Raw genomic sequence first — 20,190 nt, 5'->3', positions numbered from 1 at the left:
TGATAACTCACTTGTGCTAGCAGGCCTAGGGCCATTGAGTTTAACATTTTGCTTTGACCATTAATTTGAAGTTGATTGGGGTATGAATGAGTGTGAGTGTATCATTTTTAAATGGGTTCTTTTAGATTATTAATTGGGTTTTAAAATTATTTAACATTGGACTTTGAATTTGTTTTTGTATTCTGTATTTTTATATGCTGCAAGCCGCCCCGAGTCCTTGGAGAGGGGCGGCATATAAGTCCAATCAAATTAATAAATAAACATTGAGATGTCTGGTGAGCTGCACGTAAGGGTAGGAACTTAATCCCCACAGATGATACTGTGAGCTGTGTTATGAGCAGTTCTCTCCAGTTCTGCCTCTGGATTGTACTTATCAGGGCATCCATGCATGGCGGTAGAGGCCTAATCAGAATTGTCATCTGTGAGGAAACTAATCTTTCCTCCCAGCTTTCTTTGGAAAAAGAACTGCCCTCCCCTAGCGTCTCTGCAAGAATCTTTGGGGGGGGGGGCTGATGGATTAAATCAGGAACACTTTTTTCTAAGAATTATGTGGCCTCTACTTGGGGGTAGTTCACCTTGGCTTTTTATTTTTTGTTTCCAAACATAATTTCCTCTCTTCCTCCCACAGAGCTTGAATTCTCTTCCACGAGATCCATATTTTGGGGTATTTTCTTAACTTGTGCTTAACCACACCACAAAATTTCCCTTGCATCCCTCTTGCTATGCTGTGTCACCCTGACCTTACCTCAAACCCTTTCTCCATTCATGAGTGAAACAAGTTAAGGCAGCTTTAGCCCCAAGTGTTTTTGTAGCTTTCTCCAGTTTATTTCATCGGAATGCAAAGACTGCTTCAAAGTGTGTAAACTTGTTAGGATTGTAATTTTAGTGGACGGCTAGAAGCAGGATAGAGTTGGACTACTAACTGTAGGGGAAAGAATACCAACTCAGTGTAGAGAGAGAGACCCATAATAAGAAAGACCAGGGAAAATATTTCTTAAGACATCTGTGTTGCTACGCTTTTACTCCTACCACTTTTTGGTAAGAAAAAAATATTTTTAAAACGTTCTAAAATAGGCCACAATAATTATCAGCTTTTATTTAAGACAGAAATTTAAAAGAGTATCATCAGAAAAAAAGAGTTTGTGGAAACAAAAGAGCATTAATCACGCTTAAGAATAAAGCCTTGATTCCTGGCTGAAGTATTAATATGGGAGGCATTTCATCATACCAACTTGATTTGATCAAGTTGGAACGTGCTTGCTTCAGCTGGTATTATTATTTATTATTATTGGTGTTAATTATTTAATATAATTAGATTTATATCGTAACTTTATTTTGTGCAGAATCAAGTTGGCGCAAAATAGTATTTCTCAACCTTGGCAGCTTTAAGACTTCAACTGAGGAATTCTGGGAATTGAACTCCTTAGGTGTTAAAATAGCCCAGGTTGGCAAACACTGCTGTAAATAATACTCCCATCTCCAATTTCTCCCAAAACAACAACCTTGTGAAGTGGATTAGTTTGAAAAGGAGTGACTAGCCCACAATTATCCTGCTGGCTTTCATACTTAAAGTGAGATTAGAATTTATAGTCTGCTGTTTGCTAGTCCAGTACCTTCACCAGTACACCAAACTGGAACTTTGAGATGACTCATGCAGTTTATGTATCTTGTAGAGCCGTGATGGTGAACCTATGGCACACCTGTCACAAGTGACACATGGAGCCATATCAGAATGTCAGCTTCTTTCTTGGGGTTGTCCTATGTCAGCTTCAGTGTACATGCACATGCTACCCAGGTGATTTTCGGTCTTGGGGAAGCTTCCTGAAGCCCCAGACTGTAAAAAAACACCCATTGGACAAACTGAAGTTTGGAAACGGACTTCCGGTTTGCCCGTTGTGGTGTTTTTTGCACTCCGGGGCTTCAGGAAGCTTCCCTGAAGGCTCTGGAGTGTGAAAAACATCACAACAAGCACACCATCTGTTTTTCAAAACTTCTGGTTTTTGCTGTTTGGCCATTTGGCACAAGGGGCGAGGGAATGGGTGTGGATACGTGCACCCAAGCTAATACACCCCCTTTTGGCATGCGAACCAAAAAGGTTTCACTATCAATGCTGCAGAGCATTGAAGATAGATCATGCAATGCAACTTAGCACAAAGCACCATACATTCAAGGCATCACTTTTGTCTTTCAGATTTTTCTCAAGGTGGCAGATGATAAAGGAGTGGATACAGAGATTTCAGGTAAACACAATGGTGAAATCTACTTACCTTCCCTAAGGGTTTGGAAACACATGTGCATTTTTTCACCCTCTCTCTGTGCATGCGTAAAAAGCTTTGCGTTTATACAGAGGGTTAGAAACATGAAAATGGGGACGTCCAGGGGGGTGGAGCCTCATGCTGCAGCCTCTACTGATTCTCCAAACCATTGGCAGCCACCATTACCGGTACGCCTGGACCAGGCCAAACTGGTAGCATTTCACTCCTGGGCAAACAGCAATAATTGTGCAACACTGGAAAACTTTAGGTAATATAACAATTGAGTTGTGGATTAGTAAAGCTTGTTCAATTGCCACATTACAAAAAAAGTTGATTAAATTTTAAAAGAGAAAGCGCGATTTTATTACTCAGTTGGATTTTAAAATTTATCCAAATAACAATAATTATAAATCTGGTATATTCTCTACATACAATAACATTTCAGATGTATAATACCTAATTTTATTTTGATGATAGATTTAAAAAATATTTTCTATATTCCCTTTTTTTTTAAAAAAATGTATCTTGGAATTATGTCAATGCAGCTGCATGACATTGTAAAAGGAAAAAGTAAACTACCGTACTTCTCCTTAAAAAAAAAAATTATAACAATAAACAATATTATTATTATAACATGCTGCCCTAAAATCTATTGTACATTAAATGCTTCTTTCATGTAGCTTAATATCTAGCCATTGTATTTGAAACCTATGGAGTGAAAAGGTTTATGCTGGCAATGGAGATTCCCAGGAAAATCTGTTAGTAATAAGGGGATACATAATGTCACTTGGATTGACATATCTGTCAGCATCTTTCAAATATTACAGCTTCCATACAAAAATAGTTTGACGTGTGCTAAAAGCTGGTACCATTTGAGAGTCTGCTGAGAAGATTCACAAACCCTAGAATAGAGCTGTCAAACTTACGCCCTGCAGACCGTATGCATTAAAAGCTGGTCACGCCTGGTTTAGCAGAGAAAAAGTCACGATATGTCACGTGACGATGTAAGTGTGATGCCCTAGAATCAAATTCTAACCACAGCAAGAATCTTATATGCCCAGATCTGGAAACAGAAGCAAACACCTACCATATTAAACATTCTAATTAAAGTCATGGAATAGGCAGAAATGGCTAAATTAACTATGGAAGTACAAAATAGACAAGATACAGTATTTTACCAAGTCTGGGGCAAATGGTATGACTGGCTGAAAAAAAGGAAAATCCTTCATTTAATAGAAAACGATAGTAATCCAACAAAATACATACATATACCCGTGAAAATCTACGAAAACAAATATATATGTGTGTGTGTGTGTGTGTGTGTGTGTGTGTGTGTGTGTGTGTGTGAAATGTTTTTTTTTATATAAAATGTTTTTAGCTGAAATTTTAAAATTAAGGGAGACTTGGATGGTACCATTTCGGCCTTGTTCTGGCCTCATCAGCTAGCCACACCCTTACTGGGATTCCATCTGGCAGCTTCTGCCTTGTAAGGCAGAGAATTAACAGCTGAGCCACCAGACCTGATCCCTCAGCTCTGTTCCAGGGAGGGGCTATATGTTTTTTTAATGTCGGATCACCCTGGTATATTGAAGGAACGTCACAGCTCCTTTTTGCCTCTAGGCCCAACCCAGGACCATTTCAAGGCAGTTAATTTATTCATAGCTGACAACTATATTCTGTATGTATCAAATATATATATAAATAACCCCGGGAAAATTTTTAAAACTACAGTCCTAATCTAACTAATAGAAATTTACAATTACTCTTTAAAAAAAAGGGAACAACACTCCAACGATAAATATGAACTTTACGTCGTAAGGATACGATACACCAGCGGTTTGCTGGTCCTATTCTTATCTTTTCTCCATATGCCCTTGCCGTTTCTTCTCTTACCTAGCTGTTTTATTCCTTTTCCTTCTTCATTTCTTGCTTTTTGCTCTTCTCTCTTCTCTTTTTTCTTCTACCCCTCTTTTTCCTTTTTCCCTGCTCTAACTTTTCATCTCCCTTTTCCTCTCCTATGTAAATATGTATACTATTTTAGAATTGCATACTTTAAAACTGCATGAATCTGTACCAATGTCTAAATAGACCTTTTGTTTTTTGTATTCCCTTCCCCCATTTATTTGTAATAAAGATTATATTTTTAAAAAAGAAGAAATAAAATCATTCAGCGAATGTCAATGAGATTGGCTTTTGGATGCCCAGTTCTGAACCAAACCTGCACCCATATCACTGTGCTTCAATCTCATTGCCCTTTCTTCTAAAAACAATGGCATGTCGCTTCCTTAAAGCAACTTTTATTTCTTTTCCTGGGAAACTCCTGGCTGAACAAGACTCTTAAAAACAAAAGGGAAATGGTGCAGAAAACATACAAGTGTAAGAGTTTGGTCCATGCGATTTCAATTTTGATAGAAAATAAACTTTTCCTTTCAGATGGCACATTTCCCGCTAGAAGAAACCGAGTCTTTGGAGACCGACAAAGCTGCCTTCACCCATTCACAGAAGACGATGCTTTTGACCCCAACGATTCAGACATAGATCCAGGTAGAGTGGAAAGCTTTCATGTTTCCCTGCATGTATGAGATAAAAAGTACAGTGTATTTATAACTGATGACCAACTGTAAGCAGAGGTTCATTTGCTGTGCACGATTCGTTGATCTTATTTCAAATAAGGACTTTGAGGTTACGGGTGGTTCATTGTAATTCAGGAGAGTATCACCTCCCAACACACTCATGCTTGGAAGACTTTTGATGAGCTTCACACATGCACATAAAACCCAGTGTGTGTAATTTGAGACCCAAGAAACAAATGGCTCACCCCAGATTGACATCAGAGTTAATTTACTAACAAGTAATTGGGACCAGAATTTCTGTTGCTAAGCAGAACTGAGATGAAATATGATGTAACCATAGTGCTTACCAATGGCAGTTCCAGTAGTCCTAGTTGCATTCCTTAAGCAAGGAACTCATGCTTCTTCTGCCCTACCATGCTTGCCTTGATTTTAGCTTCCTGCACCTGCCTATCTTCCTCCCGTCTCTGTCCTTCTGGATGCCCTGTATTCCACCATTTACTGTTCTCCTCATTGTCTTGTGTCCCACTTACCTTCTCTAGGCTTGAACATGAAGAGATATATTTGGTTTCAAGCCTACTTGGTGCAACCCACAAAGTGGTGCTGGATAATCAAGGGATGTGTCTGTCTAAAAGTAATAACAGTACAATGGGAAATTGTTAGCTAATTGTGGAAAGGATAGTCAACGTGGGTTCCCCAAGCCTTATCACTAGAAATTCATAAGTTCAAGTTTAGCTTTTAAAAAAAGTGCAGGTACCAGCCTGCTTTTTTCAGCCACTTGATTTCCTTTTGACAGCTGCTGCTTCTAACTCCAGCATGGCTTCCAGTTCAAAAACATCTCTCTTGCTTGAGGTCATTTGGAGGGGAAATGTATCTGTTGCAGAGATAGAAAATCTACCAGTTCTATCAACGCTACTAAATGTAACTCCTGAACTACAACTCCTAGTGCAGTGATGGTGAACCTATGGCACGGGTTCCACAGGTGGCATGGGGAGCCATATCTGCTGGCACGCAAGCCGTTGCCCTAGCTCAGCTCCAGCATGCATGTTTTTGCCGTCTAGCTGATTTTTGCCTTGCACAGAGGCTCTGGGAGGATGCTTTTGGCTTCCAGAGAGCCTCTGGGGGATGGGGAAGAGCCTTTTTATCCACCCCAGGCTCCAAGGAAGCATTTGAAGGCCAGGAAGAGCGAAACATGAGCCTACTGGGCTCACCAGAAGTTGGGAAACAGGCTGTTTCCGGCACCCAGGGGACCTCCAGGGATGGGGGAAGCTGCTTTTGCCCTCCGCAGGCCATTGAATTCACCCTCCCCAGACCATTGAATTATGTCTCTTTCAGCACCCAAGGAAAAAGAGGTTCGCCATCACTGTCCTAGTGTATTTAAACATTGACTATGCTACATGGGGCTCTGGGAGGGCTGTAGTGCAGCTACTTCTAATGAGCAATATAAACCTCCTATGCTAAGTAAGAGAGGAAAGGTTTCAAGACTCTAAGCAAATGCTTAAACAAGGTGTCCTACCTAGAAGTTCTTCAACTTAAGGAAATAGATGGAAGTTTTCATTGACTCCCAACTCTTTGCCTGCAGAATCTCGGGAAACTGACCTTCTGAGTGGGATGGATGGCAAAGGATCTACTCAGGTGAAGGGCTGGAAGCTGACTCAGCAACAGTTCGTAGCTCTACTTTGGAAGCGGCTGCTTATTGCCAAACGTAGCAGGAAGGGCATTTTTGCCCAGGTGAGTTGGGTTCTCTCTGAAGGGTTCAATTCTACAGTCTAGTCTTCAATTTACAACCACAATTGCGACTGGAACTTCCATTGCCAAGTCATGTCCAATTTTATGATCTTTTTTGTTTTTACTCCGTTGTTAAGCAAATAGCTAACAGATGTTAAATGAACTATGGGGTCATTAAGAAAATCTGGCTATCCCCATTGACTTGGAAGCTGGGAAGGATACTATGGGGGGGTGGGGGACACTGCAAAAGTTGTAAGTTTTTTTCAGAGCCATCGGAACTTTGAATGGTCCTTAAAGGAATGGTCATAAGTCAAGGACTACACTGTTTTCCCCAAAATAAGACATCCGCTGATAATAAGCCCTATTGGGCTTTTGAGTGTATGGCAATGAAGCCAAGCGTTTATTTCAGGGTTCAAAAAAATATAAGACAGGGTCTTATTTTCAGGGAAACACGGTACCAATATAGGAATTCCAAAAGCTAGTTTTATTTCTGCTTGGTAAATCAATTGCTACTGATCACTGATGTTTGGAAGCTTAGTTTTCTCAGTGCAAAACTTGTATGCTGATGGTTTACACATAAGGGGTTAAAATCATATTCTTATTTTCCATCCAGCACCAATATATATATTGAGCACTAAATTGACAAGAATGTTAATTTGCAGGATGAATAATGCTCTGCTGTTATGGCTTTTTTCTGCTGAATTAATCACACGGAAGTTTTTAGAGTTTTCATGTGAGATGAAGTTTGAGATGTGGGATGGGGGGTGAAAGGCCATATTCTTTGTAAGGATTCCCAACCCCAAAAGTGCAATTATTTGCTCTCTTTTTTCTGGATGATTCATTTCCTTTGCTGTTGAGAGGCAGCATGACAAAGGAATCTGCAATTGAGTTTGACATTGCTGATTAAATTTTGGAAATAATAGGAGCGAAGTTTTTAGCATCTTGTGGAAAGTTGTTATTCTTGAATAATTTTGTGAGCCTGTTCCCTTCCCTCCTATCTGCCTCGTTTCAGATTGTCCTTCCTGCCATCTTCGTTTGCATTGCTCTTGTGTTTAGTCTGATTGTTCCTCCCTTTGGAAAATATCCTAGCTTGGAATTGCACCCGTGGATGTATGATGAGCAGTACACATTTATCAGGTAAATATTAAACCATCGTTCAAGAAATCTGATATAACCTAGTATGTTATGGTGTGCTGGCTGAAACTCACAGATTAAGTCAGATGTGATAAACAACGCAAAACCAGTTTAATACCAGGTTATAAATACGTCATATCATATACTTCTGGGAATTCTGAATGGAGATAGAAATAAAAATGGAAGGGCTGTGGAATTAATGTGAATTAATATGAAGGAACATTGATCTTGTTTGAAACAAATAGCTTCATCTTCCTGAATTCTTCCTATTCCAGTTTCTGTTTCCTCTGCCTTTTGAATTAATTTTAAGCCTTGATTGTTTCCTTTTGATGCATCCACAGCAATGATGCCCCAAAAGACACCACTACTCAAAAGCTTTTGAATGCTCTTCTCAGCAAACCTGGTTTTGGGACCCGTTGCATGGAAGGATACTCTATTCCGTAAGTGCAATATTAGGAAAACACTTTTTAAAATGTAGAAAGAGCTGGAGAATGCTTGTAATTCATCATAGGTCTCTTTGTGTTCAGTAATTCTGGGAGAAATACAGATTGCAGCAACAGAATGTGGTTTATGTTCTTAAATTCTGTTAATGTGGTTTTTGGTTTAGGTTCTTAAATTCTGTTGATGTGGTTTTTGATTTATGTTCTTGAATTTTGAATTTCTTGATCTTGAAAGTATATCGAATTTATGCGGAATCTGCAGCTGTCAGAAATCCTAACCGATATAACTAGTGGTTAGCCTGATGGAAATGTTGGGTAGCTGCAGGCCCAAACAATATAACTGAAATGGTTTGGGCAAAGCTCAATAAAACCTTAGCAGCCACACGAGTTGCTAGTTATCTGTTTTAAGGTGGAGCTCTTAAGATTTCATACTTAAAAGTTGTTTTAGAAACTACATTCAGGCCATGGGTGCCCATAGTGCAAACTGATATAAATAGAAAGGATTAATCACTTGCCTAATCCATGTGTATATAACTGGTGATAGGAAATGTGGCTTCTTAGTCCTGCCATCTGCTAGGCTAGTGTAAGATTTCTGAATGAAATCTTCTGAATTTGGGTTTTCTGTTTTTTCATTTATTTTATTTTTTACAGAGAGGCTCCTTGTTCTGTGGGAGAAGAAGAATGGAGTCAAGATCCAGTGTCTGAAAATGTCATTGAAATCCTCCAGAGAGGCAATTGGACAATGCAGAATCCTTCCCCATCGTGCATATGTAGCAATGACAATACCAAGATAATGCTTCCAGTGTGCCCAGCTGGGGCTGGTGGTCTACCTCCTCCCCAGGTAGGTGGTTAACACTTGGCATATACTTTTCTCCAATCCTAATGCCTGGTAGCTAAAACATCCCGCTAGGAGGCAAGGAGATAGATAGATGGATAGACCATAGATAACTGTGAATTATTTCATTGATGTAATCTATTTATAAGCCGCTGTGGCCATTTGAGATGGCATACAACTATATAAGGAAACTACACCTCCAAATGCTGATATAAATCTAAGCAAAGAGGATCACAAGTCACTCTGTGAACTCTGAAATAGTCAGATCTTTGAAGGTTGCTTAAAAGCATGTGGTTTTCAGGGATGATGTTGTTCTAGAGGAGAAAAATCAACCATGGACAACTCTGCCTCTGAATCTTAAAAGATGGCATTGTTTCAACAATAAGGCCTTGAGATTTCCAAGAAAGAAATGGTTGAAGAGCTGCTGAGTAAACCACCTCTTTATAATTACTTTGCAAGCACTTGATAATTACTTTGCACTTGAGCTTATCCACAAGTGCACCAGACAGTTGGTCCTTGTGAGGAGACCATAGGACACTGGTCTCTAGTAGGTTTAGTGCTCTAGGAGATGAAGACACTGGGGTTGTCTAAATATTGAATGATATTTTTAAACAATAAGCCCAGGAGTAAATTGTAAGCATATCTGCCTCTATAAATAGATTGTGATTAAAATAAGTTGTGGAAGAGGAACAAGATTTACCTTACAAGGAGGAGAACTGATCTGAACGTGGGTGTAAAAATGACAAGCTACAACAATTTTATGGAAAAAGATGATACTCTTGACATACAAAAGAAACAAGCATAATTAAATTAAGTGGTAGTTAAAAGGGATATGTAAATTGCAAACCAAGAGAGCGACCTGGATATTTTTTCTATATTGGTGTTACAAAAAATAGGACTGTTTAAGGTTTGGAGAATTTTGTGAGAAAGTCAAAAGAAAAAGAAAAAATAATCACGTTCTGGGGCATTATTTGAAGAGATAAAGATGGTTAAACATAAAGAGAAGGGAGGTAAAGTTGGTTTATTTGATCAAGTTTAAGATAGACTTGTTATCTCTAGTAACCCTTAATAGGCTTTTGGTTTTTAGTACACAATTATTAGGCTTTACATTTTTATTTATAGTTAAAAGATGAAGCAGGGAAATAAGCCACCCCGAGTCTTCCGAGAGGGGCGGCATATAAGTCTAATAAATTATTATTAAGAGATCATTTGTTTTACTTTATTGGATGTGATAAATTACTAAGTTTATCCTTGTGATGAAGGGAAAAGGCATTTCTTTATACATTTTCGTTTCTAATCTTTTCCTGCATCTTCAAAAACTTTTTTCTTTTCCTATTTTGAGTTTGCATTCATTTCTATTGTTGCAATTGTATTTTTAAAATAAAATTACTACTAAAAAAGCAATAGGGCCTGCAGGCAGCCATTTATGCCAAATCTTACAAGATGGATAGAGACAATTGGAGAAAGGAGGGCTCGTAATTACTGAGGTCTACAGTCAAGAAGGACATTACAGATACAGTCAGAACTTTTAACTAATGCAGCCTGTAAAGTAGAAATGTCACTTGGGCAAAATGAAGTACATCCATAACTACCAGTATCTATTCCTGCTACATTTATATCGTTAGAATATGAAGAATTAGCATGAAGAGAGGGAAAAAAGAGAAACTTTGAAATTAAAATCTAGTGTTAGCTAAACTTTAATATACTTCAGAGGTTTCATAACCTCTGCTTTGGGATGAAGATGAAATATAGAATATTCATAGCGGGCTTGAGTTACTGATTTCTATAATAAATCGTATCTTGGCTTATTCAGTGTTCTATTTTCCTTCTCCTGCCCTATCTTCAGAGACTCCAGCAGACCACCGATATTCTCCAGAATCTGACGGGCCGCAACATTTCTGACTATTTGGTGAAGACTTATGCGCAGATCATTGGAAAAAGGTGCTCTGTTGTTTAAATATATTGCATTCTATTTTCCCCCTATCTTTTAATCCCAAAGCAGAAGGGAGGATCTGGTAGCATCCTTTTAGGCCAGGGGTGTCAAACTTAAGATCCACAGGAGATTTGCCACCCCCCCACCCGACCCCATCTTGACTGGCAAAGTGTTGCAGGCTTTCTATTGAAAAGACTTCTTCAAATGTGTTTCTCTCTATTTATAAATATTGAAACTGGTTGACGTAGACCTATTATAATGAGGTTTTCTTTGCTTTTTATACCCACAGTTTGAAGAGTAAGCATTGGGTCAATGAGTTCAGGTAAATTATCTTTCTCTCTCTCTCCCTTTGTGACTGTCGTCTTATCTTAAAAACTTTAATTAAATCTGCAATTGCTTTGTATGGATTTTTCCAGTTTGGCTTTATTTTTAGGCCATTCCTTACCCAGTCATTTACTCAATCAATAATGTAATATAGATACAATACAAATACAATACAATATTCTACAGTTTTATTTTATCCATAACTGATTGAATGAGTTGTAATGTCCAGGCTCATATGCAACTCTGAGCCATAAACCATGGTTTACAAACAAAAATAGCTGGCTTCATACAATGTGCCAAGCCCAAAACTATTATATTATCATTTAATTTAATTTATTTTGTGTGTTTATAAAAAGATTGATTGTATGTAGATGGATAAGAGACATTATTGAGGCAAAGCTAAGAGTAGAGACTGAAAAAAAAGTGAATCAGTTATAATCAATTTACACTTACAATCACTTAAACACTTATAAACAGTACGGTAATTATATTACTATAATTAGCTATTCTGTAACGTGTTGGGTTGGACATTCCAAATTGGAGAGAGTGAGGCCAATAAATGAGTAATATCCAAATGCAATTTCATAGCTCAGCATTTGTTCTATAAGGATCACACTTTAATGGAGAAGAGCGTGGTAGCTGTGAGAAATATCTATATGGCTGCTCTTCTTTTTGTTCATGTGGGATGGAGATCTATCTCCTGAGTTATCTATAATTAGGCTTCTCCCTCTGTGTTACATATAAACAAGCACATGTACCTTTGCTGAAGCATATATTGCTGAATAGCAGGCTTTAGAAAGCTGTAAATGATGCCAAAAATACAAAGTCATCAAGTAGGAAATATTTACAAAAATAGTATTCTACAACAGCTTCTCTCGTCTCTTCATAGATATGGTGGCTTTTCTTTGGGAGCTGGTGGGTCTATTGTGCTTCCTCGTCATGAAGAGATCAATGATGTCATCAAGCAAGTGAAAAAAATGTTGGAAATTGCCAAGGTAAATAGATAAGGAATTTTGCTGTTCAAATAAAAGTTGTCCCAGGAGGATGCTTGGAATTTCTGCTCCTTTCCATCATATACTGAAGATACGAATAAAAAAACAAACCCCAACATAGTCAGCATCCTCGCTGATATGATTATGAGCCGTGGTGGCACAGCCGCTAGAGTATAGTACTGCAGGCTACTTCTGCTGATTGCCGGCTGCCTGCAATTTGGCAGTTCAAGTCTCACCAGACTCAAGGTTTATATCCATTCTTCCAAGGTGGGTAAAATGAGGACCCAGATTGTTGGGGGCATTAGGCTGAGTCTGTAAAACACATATAGAGGACTGGAAAGCACTGGAAAGTGGCATATAAGTCTAAGCGCTATTCCTATTTCTAAGAAGTACATTAACTATTGATCCATGGAGTTATTTTTTTTAATTGGATTTTTGACATTTCATTTTTATTTTTAGGGGACTGCTGCTGAACGGTTTCTGAACAGCTTCCGGACCTTCATGAAAGGCCTGGACACAAGTAAAAATATTAAGGTATTAATTCCAATTGGCTGATTTCAGGACCATATTGTTTTGACATCTTGAACCACCATACAGCATTTCTTCCAATTTTTTTTTTGGGGGGGGGAATATGGAATTAAAATTAAAAGCATACTTCATTGTGATATCCACACACAATTTTTTGATGTAAGATATTATTTCCAAAAAGCCCCTTATTATTATTATTTTTCTTATTATTTATTAGATTTGTATGCTGCCCCTCTCCGTAGACTCGGGGCGGCCTACAGCAATGATAAAAACAATATATAATGACAAATCTAATAGTTAGAATCTAAAATAACAATAATACATTTAAAAAATCTAAAAAACAAGAAACCCCAATATATAAAAAACATACATACAGTCATATCATACACAGAAAACTACATAGGCAGGGGGAGATGTTTCAGTTCCCCCACGCTTGACAACAGAGGTGGGTTTTAAGGAGTTTACGAAAGGCAAGGAGGGTGGGGGCAGTTCTAATCTCTAGAGGGAGCTGATTCCAGAGGGCCGGAGCCACCACAGAGAAGGCTCTTCCTCTGGGTCCCACCAAACGACATTGTTTAGTTGACGGGACCCGGAGGAGACCAACTCTGTGGGACCTAACCGGTCGCTGGGATTCATGCGGTAGAAGGCGGTCTCGTAGATACCCTGGTCCGGTGCCATGAAGGGCTTTATAGGTGATGACCAACACTTTGAATTGTGACCGGAAACTGATTGGCAACCAATATTCAGCGACTGCTTGTTCAGCTACTGTTTGAAGTTACAAGAGCATTGAATGAGCAGACCTACAACCCTTCCTCATTGTGGCAGCCATCGCGTCATTTCTGTGGTCACAGGGCATCATTATTTGGGCTCTTGGAATTCATGATGTTGCAGTGTTCAGTATCATGTGATCACCATCTATGACATTACTGCTGGCTTCTGAGAAATGAAGTGAATGGGGATAATGTTGCGACATAGGGAAACTCCCACTATAAGCGATTATGTAACATTGGCAGCTCGGATTACTGCCACTGCCATTGTAAGTCAGTGTAATGTGGTGTGCTTTGTGATCATGTCACTTAGCAACAGAATTGCTAGTCCCAATTACTATCATTAAGTGAGGACTACCCGTATGTTCCTGTAGGAGTTATTGATGTGGATATGATTCTTGGTTGGGAAAAGGCAACCCAGAAATGTGATTTATAAAGTAATAAAGAGCAACCTTCTATTACACACAAATAATTCTGTTGGCCTCATCCCATCCAACAGATTTTTGGTGGTTGTAAATATCTAAGACAATTCTGAATTTAGGTAGAACTTCCAACAAAATTCTATATACAAAACATGAATTATAAACATAGTCAGTTGCATTGCTCAGCTTCCTCTCTTTGTTAACCTAGAATTGCAAGCTCTATCTGATACCAATATCTCCCCCTCAATTTTATTTCCTGCCAGAAATATCCATGCATGGCAATTTTTCATATCAATAGACATTTAGATACCTGTGTAGACCGGAAACCAAGAAAAAGCTTGGCCAAGTTAAAAAAATAATTAGTATATTATAAATACTAGTTAAAATTAATTCCTGGCAATCCCCTAGAATGCTACAAAGAATTACAAGTATCTCTAAAAAAACCTACTTTTAGTGACATAAAATGAGGTTTTAATGAATGGAAAAATACCACAATCATGGACAAAGGCACTAATCGCATTAATTCCAAAGGACATCACAATGAAACATAAGATTCAATACTATAGGCTAGTCTCACTGTTAAACTCAGATTGTAAAATATTTGCCACAATAATGGCTGAATGCCTAAAAACAACCCTTAATGAGATCATCCATCCTGATCAAAATGGGTTTTTACCGAATAGTAATATAAAAAATAATGTATGAAAGGTATTAGACATTATGGAATACTATGGAACCCACCCAGGGAAATCCGCAGTACTCATATTCCTCGATGCACAAAAGGCTTTTGACAATCTAAATTGGGAATTCCTTATAAATCAATTAATTAAGATGAACTTTGGAGAAAAACATATCAGAACAATCTGAATAATATATTCTAATCAGAGGGGGGGGCGGAAAGTAGAGAAATATATAAATTATAGAAACCGTATTAGTGTAAATCGTCGATATGAATTGCTATAAGAGAACCCTAGGGCTTATATTGTATAATTGTTAGTGTGTTGGTTAATGTTTCTGTGTGTGTTTTCTTTTTTGATTTTTTTTTGGGGGGGGTCTATTGTATTTTCTTGTTTTTTTAATGTACATAACTTAATCAAAATTATTTTTTAAAAATAATAAAATTAAGTCCCCGTTTCATACAACTATGGATATGTACAGTCTCTCTCACATGCGAACCACTGTCACACTGAAATGCCCAAAGGGAGCCTATGATTTTGATCCTCAAATCTGATATCTCCTACCAAATGACTAATGTTCTCTTAATTAAAATGGGATGTTTCTTTTTTTCAGGTGTGGTTTAACAACAAAGGCTGGCATGCCGTTGGTGCCTTTATCAACGTGATCAACAATGCCATTCTCCGTGCCAACATACAAGATGGAGAGAATCCAAGCAGCTATGGCATTACTGTCTTCAATCACCCGCTGAATCTCACCAAGCAACAGCTCTCTGAAGTTGCCCTGTACGTCCTGAAATGGCTGCATGAGGGGTGGAAGGGAAAGGAAGAATAGAGGGGAGATGAAAATGTATCTCTTGTGATCAAAGGAACATGAAGTGTGAAGTCTCCCTTCGTGTAGTTCCAACAATATGAACCAAGATTTTGATTACAATTGTCCTCTTTCTAAAGATATGTTTAATTAAGTATCTGGCTGAATAGGTCAAAAATCAATTTGTCACCTTCCCATCTTTCCCTTCACTAGGATGACTACTTCAGTAGATGTTTTGGTTTCCATTTGTGTCATCTTCGCCATGTCCTTCGTTCCAGCCAGCTTTGTGGTTTTCTTAATCCAGGAACGTGTCAGTAAAGCCAAACATCTCCAGTTCATATGTGGTGTGAAACCAGTGATCTACTGGGCGGCCAATTTTGTATGGGATATGGTAAGCCTGCATCTGTTTGACATTTTTAATTTCTCTTCCTTTTGATCATAGTCTGAAACAATGTAGATGCCATGCAGAACTTTGATCCTGTATCATATTCTGGCTTGCCAAAGAGTAATATAGAACCTGAACAGAAATAGTAGAGATTGTATAGAAATACACATTCTCTAAATATCAGAAACTAGACTCCACACTGTATTTCCAAGGATAGATTGCAGTAACCACAAAGAAGATAGCAGTGCCACAGTAGTGATTATTTAGAGATGAGACTAAGTAAAACTGATGAGTTTCAATTTAATTACAATTTCAGCCATGTCCCAGCTCTGTCTGTGTAATGACATCCAAACTTGATGTAACAGTTGTGGAGATAGCAAGTAGAATGCTTTGCATCTGAAAGCTGATATAAACTGCATTAAAAACAAGAAGAGGAGATTGGGGTTTGATCAAATCAAAAGAAAACAAAAGAAGAAAAGGAATTGCAAACATGCAACCCGAACACTTTAGATTGTGAAGTATATCTCCTGTTCTGTGGTTCCATCAAGTCCTCTTATACTAGGATCAACTTGTAGCACCTTTGTCTCATTGTAAATAGCTTGAGAAGATCTAATTCTTGAAAAGCTTGCCAGGAACATTTCCTATGTAACTTAAATGTTATATTCATTTGCATCTTTTAAATCTTGAGCACTTCTGATTCTCTCTCTTTTTCTCTTTTCTTTGAAATTTACAGTGCAACTATATTATTCCAGCAACTTTGGTCATCATCATCTTTATCTGCTTCCAGCAGAAATCCTATGTATCCTCAACCAACCTTCCAGTGTTGGCACTTCTACTTTTGCTCTATGGGTAAGGAAGGCTCTTTTTGATTCAGGTGTGGGCAACCACTTGTGGAATGAATGAAGAGGCCTCAATGCCTGTCTATGTTCTTTGCCAGGTGGTCCATAACTCCTCTCATGTACCCAGCATCGTTTCTATTCAAGATTCCCAGCACAGCATACGTGGTGCTGACCAGCGTAAACCTCTTCATTGGCATCAATGCGAGCGTCATCACTTTCGTCCTTGAACTATTCACCAGCAGTGTGAGTTCTCACATCAGTGGCATTTGTTTTTTCTGCAGAATTGAATCTCTTGTGAATTTGTATCGGATGAATTCAATTCAATTCAATTTATTAGATTTGTATGCCGCCCCTCTCCGTAGACTCAGGGCAGCTCACAACAGTAATAACACAGTATATAACAAATCTAATAATTAAAAGTCACTAAAAACCCCTTATTAAAAGAAAACATACACACAACATACCAAGCATAAACTGTATAGGCCTGGGGGAGATGTCTCAGTTCCCCCATGCCTGGCGGCAGAGGTGGGTTTTAAGAAGTTTACGAAAGACAAGGAGGGTGGGGGCAATTCTAATCTCCAGGCGGAGCTGGTTCCAGAGGGTTGGGGCCGCCACAGAGAAGACTCTTCCCCTGGGACCCACCAGATGACATTATTTAGTCGACGGGACCCGGAGAAGGCAAACTCTGTGGGACCTAACCAGTCGCTGGGACTCATGTAGAAACAAGGCATATTTGTGTGACCATACTTAGGACTTCTTCGAATTGCATAATCTTTTATAAGGTTGTAATCGAAAGGGGAAGAATCTGAATTTATGAATGCAACAGAAGATATACACTTTTGTACTATTGGAGAAAGGTAGAACACAGCACAATTGAGATGGACTTATGGAAGATGTAGACTTTATTTGGATGCTAATTCATAAGCAGGAGAAATCTAGCCAGTTAGTTAGAAGAAGTTAGTAGAAGAAGTTTTTTCCAACAGAAGAATGAGGGAGGAAATTAGTATCTCTCTCAGCAGTCATCCTTCTCAATTCTTAAGTTGTTTAGAGGGCTTCAGGGAAGAGTTGAATTGTCCCCTCTACTGGTAGAAGCATCCTATAGCCGTGATGGCGAACTTATGGCACGCATGCCACAGGTGACATGCGGAGCCATATCGGACAGCACGTGAGGCTTTGCCCTATGTCAGGTCCAGCACGCATGTGTGCACTGGCCAGCTGATTTTTGGCCTTGGGGAATGTCGTTTTCACACTCCGGAAGTTTTAGGGAAGCTTCCTGAAGCCTCCAAAATGCAAACAAATGGGCAACATGGGCAACTCAGAAGTCCGTCTTTCTGGACATCCGGTTTGCTCATTGGGCTGCTTTTCAGACTCCAGAGGCTTCAGGGAACCCTACCGAAGCCCAATGGGCCAACCAGAAATTTGTTTCCATACTTCTGGTTGGCCCATTTGGCCATTTTTCACCATCCCCAGATTTCAGGAGTCTGGAGGCTTCAGTGAGGATTGTACGCATGCGAATGGAGCAGCATGGGGTTGTGCACATGCAAGGGAGAAGGGCGAGCCAAAAAAGCTTCACCATCACTCTCCTATAGAGACCACTTTCTAAAATCTGTAATTTTTAGTGAGTATAAGTTGTGAAATTAAAACGGAGCTTACGTTTAAACTGAGCCTGGAATTATGTCCATTCAATTTCGAGCTGCTTGATCGCCTTGGCTTCTGTGTCTTTTAGAAATTCAGCAACATCAATGACATCCTGAAGTCCGTGTTCCTCATCTTTCCACACTTCTGCTTGGGACGGGGCCTAATTGACATGGTGAAAAACCAAGCAATGGCAGATGCCCTCGAAAGATTTGGTAAGATGTTGCTCACACAGTTTAGGATTTCCCAGCCTGGGACAGGAGTGTGTTTTTCTTCCCATTTTTTTTAAAGCCTCAAAGCAGAAGGGAGGGGCGTGCATAAGTGCACCATTGTGCCTACTGTCCCTATTCTACTGTCCTATTGCCTAATTTATCTGCACCTACCTTGCTAATGTTTGTGTTTATACCAATACCTACTATCTTGTACATGCTTGACAAAATAAATAAATAAAAATAGATCCGGTAGCATCCTTTTAGACCAGTGGTTCTCAACCTTTCTAATGCCGTGACCCCTTAATTGTCTTGTGGTGACCCCCAACCCTAAGTCTAGCGCCAATTCTCCCAACAGAGCTTTAAGCTGATTGGCAGGAAGGTCAGAGTGACACCTGCAGTATAAACACCTGATTGGTCAGATTGTAAAAATATGTTTCAAGGCACCGGGAATAGAAGCTTTATTTCCTAACACCATGGGAAATTTATCTTTTTTCATAGTCTTAGGTGACCCCTGTGAAATGGTCGTTTGACCCCAAAAGGGGTTCTGACCAGTGTTTCCTCTAAGGCGTGCAGCGCACTATAGATTTGTTTTATTTGTTTGTTTGTTTATTTGTTTGACTTCTATGCTGCTCAATCCCGAAGGGACTGCTGCTCAGACACTATACTTTTCTGCCCACACCGGAAAAAAATTAGAGGGAACATTGGTCCGGACCCCCAGGTTGAGAACCACTGTTTTATTTATTTTTTAATAAACTTTATTTATTTTCAGTAAAAAAGACATACAAACTTACAAACATTTAAACACATATTAGGGGTTACAATTACCCCTCTTTTCTTGAAGTCAATTTTTAATACAGAAAAAAGGATAAAATCTTAAATCTTTAAATCAAACTAATATTCTAATTGAAAAGAAGAACTTTGTTTATATATTCTAATAAACATATAGTTAAATTGATAAAAAAGAAGAAGCCAACAACACTAACAACAGTGAAAAATATCAATAACATTTAATTATATTCATACCGTTTTTGTTACCTTATTTTCAACTTATAGAAAACCACTGTTTTAGTGGAGGGGCTAAATAGATGTGGTTTTGGGCAAAGTGGAGTGATAGATAGATGTGAGTTATATCAGTGGTGAAATCCAATTTTTTTTTACTACTGGTTCTGTGAGCATGGCTTGGTGGGTACTGTGTGGCTTGGTGGGTGTGGCAGGGGAAGGATACTGCAAAATCCCCATTCCCACTCCATTCTGGGGCCAGCCAGAGGTGGTATTTGCCAGTTCTTCAAAATGCTCAAAATTTCTGCTACCGATTCTCTGAACTACTCAAAATTTCCCCTTCTAGTTCTCCAAGCAACTCAAAATTTCCACTACCAGTTCTCCAGAAGTGTTTTTAATAGGAAAGTGAACACAAGAACAAGGGGACACAATCTGAAGTTAGTTGGGGGAAAGATCAAAAGCAACATGAGAAAATGTTATTTTACTGAAAGAGTAGTAGATCCTTGGAACAAACTTCCAGCAGACGTGGTAGATAAATCCACAGTAACTGAATTTAAACATGCCTGGGATAAACATATATCCATCCTAAGATAAAATACATAAAATAATATAAGGGCAGACTAGATGGACCATGAGGTCTTTTTCTGCCGTCAGACTTCTATGTTTCTATGTTTCTATCTGAATATGCTGGATTTTACCCCCAGGTT

At 38.8% G+C, this 20,190-nt stretch overlaps 1 protein-coding gene across 2 annotated transcripts in view; it reads left to right on the top strand.

Annotated features, from left to right (window-relative positions):
* Window positions 1-20,190, top strand: part of ABCA1 (ATP binding cassette subfamily A member 1) — a 167,428-nt gene that overhangs the window by 127,894 nt on the left and 19,344 nt on the right. For both annotated transcript variants that reach the window (XM_070742367.1, XM_070742368.1), the window contains 15 exons: window positions 2,192-2,240; window positions 4,689-4,799; window positions 6,408-6,556; window positions 7,566-7,690; window positions 8,029-8,127; window positions 8,779-8,968; window positions 10,809-10,903; window positions 11,185-11,217; window positions 12,109-12,214; window positions 12,671-12,745; window positions 15,219-15,388; window positions 15,627-15,804; window positions 16,532-16,647; window positions 16,736-16,880; window positions 18,364-18,487. In XM_070742367.1, the coding sequence (XP_070598468.1) occupies window positions 2,192-2,240; window positions 4,689-4,799; window positions 6,408-6,556; window positions 7,566-7,690; window positions 8,029-8,127; window positions 8,779-8,968; window positions 10,809-10,903; window positions 11,185-11,217; window positions 12,109-12,214; window positions 12,671-12,745; window positions 15,219-15,388; window positions 15,627-15,804; window positions 16,532-16,647; window positions 16,736-16,880; window positions 18,364-18,487 (1,765 nt within the window). The remainder of the gene's footprint in view (window positions 1-2,191; window positions 2,241-4,688; window positions 4,800-6,407; window positions 6,557-7,565; window positions 7,691-8,028; window positions 8,128-8,778; window positions 8,969-10,808; window positions 10,904-11,184; window positions 11,218-12,108; window positions 12,215-12,670; window positions 12,746-15,218; window positions 15,389-15,626; window positions 15,805-16,531; window positions 16,648-16,735; window positions 16,881-18,363; window positions 18,488-20,190) is intronic.

This window comes from Erythrolamprus reginae, chromosome 2, assembly GCF_031021105.1.
Source record: "Erythrolamprus reginae isolate rEryReg1 chromosome 2, rEryReg1.hap1, whole genome shotgun sequence".
Taxonomy (NCBI): Eukaryota; Metazoa; Chordata; class Lepidosauria; order Squamata; family Dipsadidae; genus Erythrolamprus; species Erythrolamprus reginae.
Note: the sequence above shows the minus strand (reverse complement) of the source record. Positions and strands in the feature narration are given on the sequence as shown.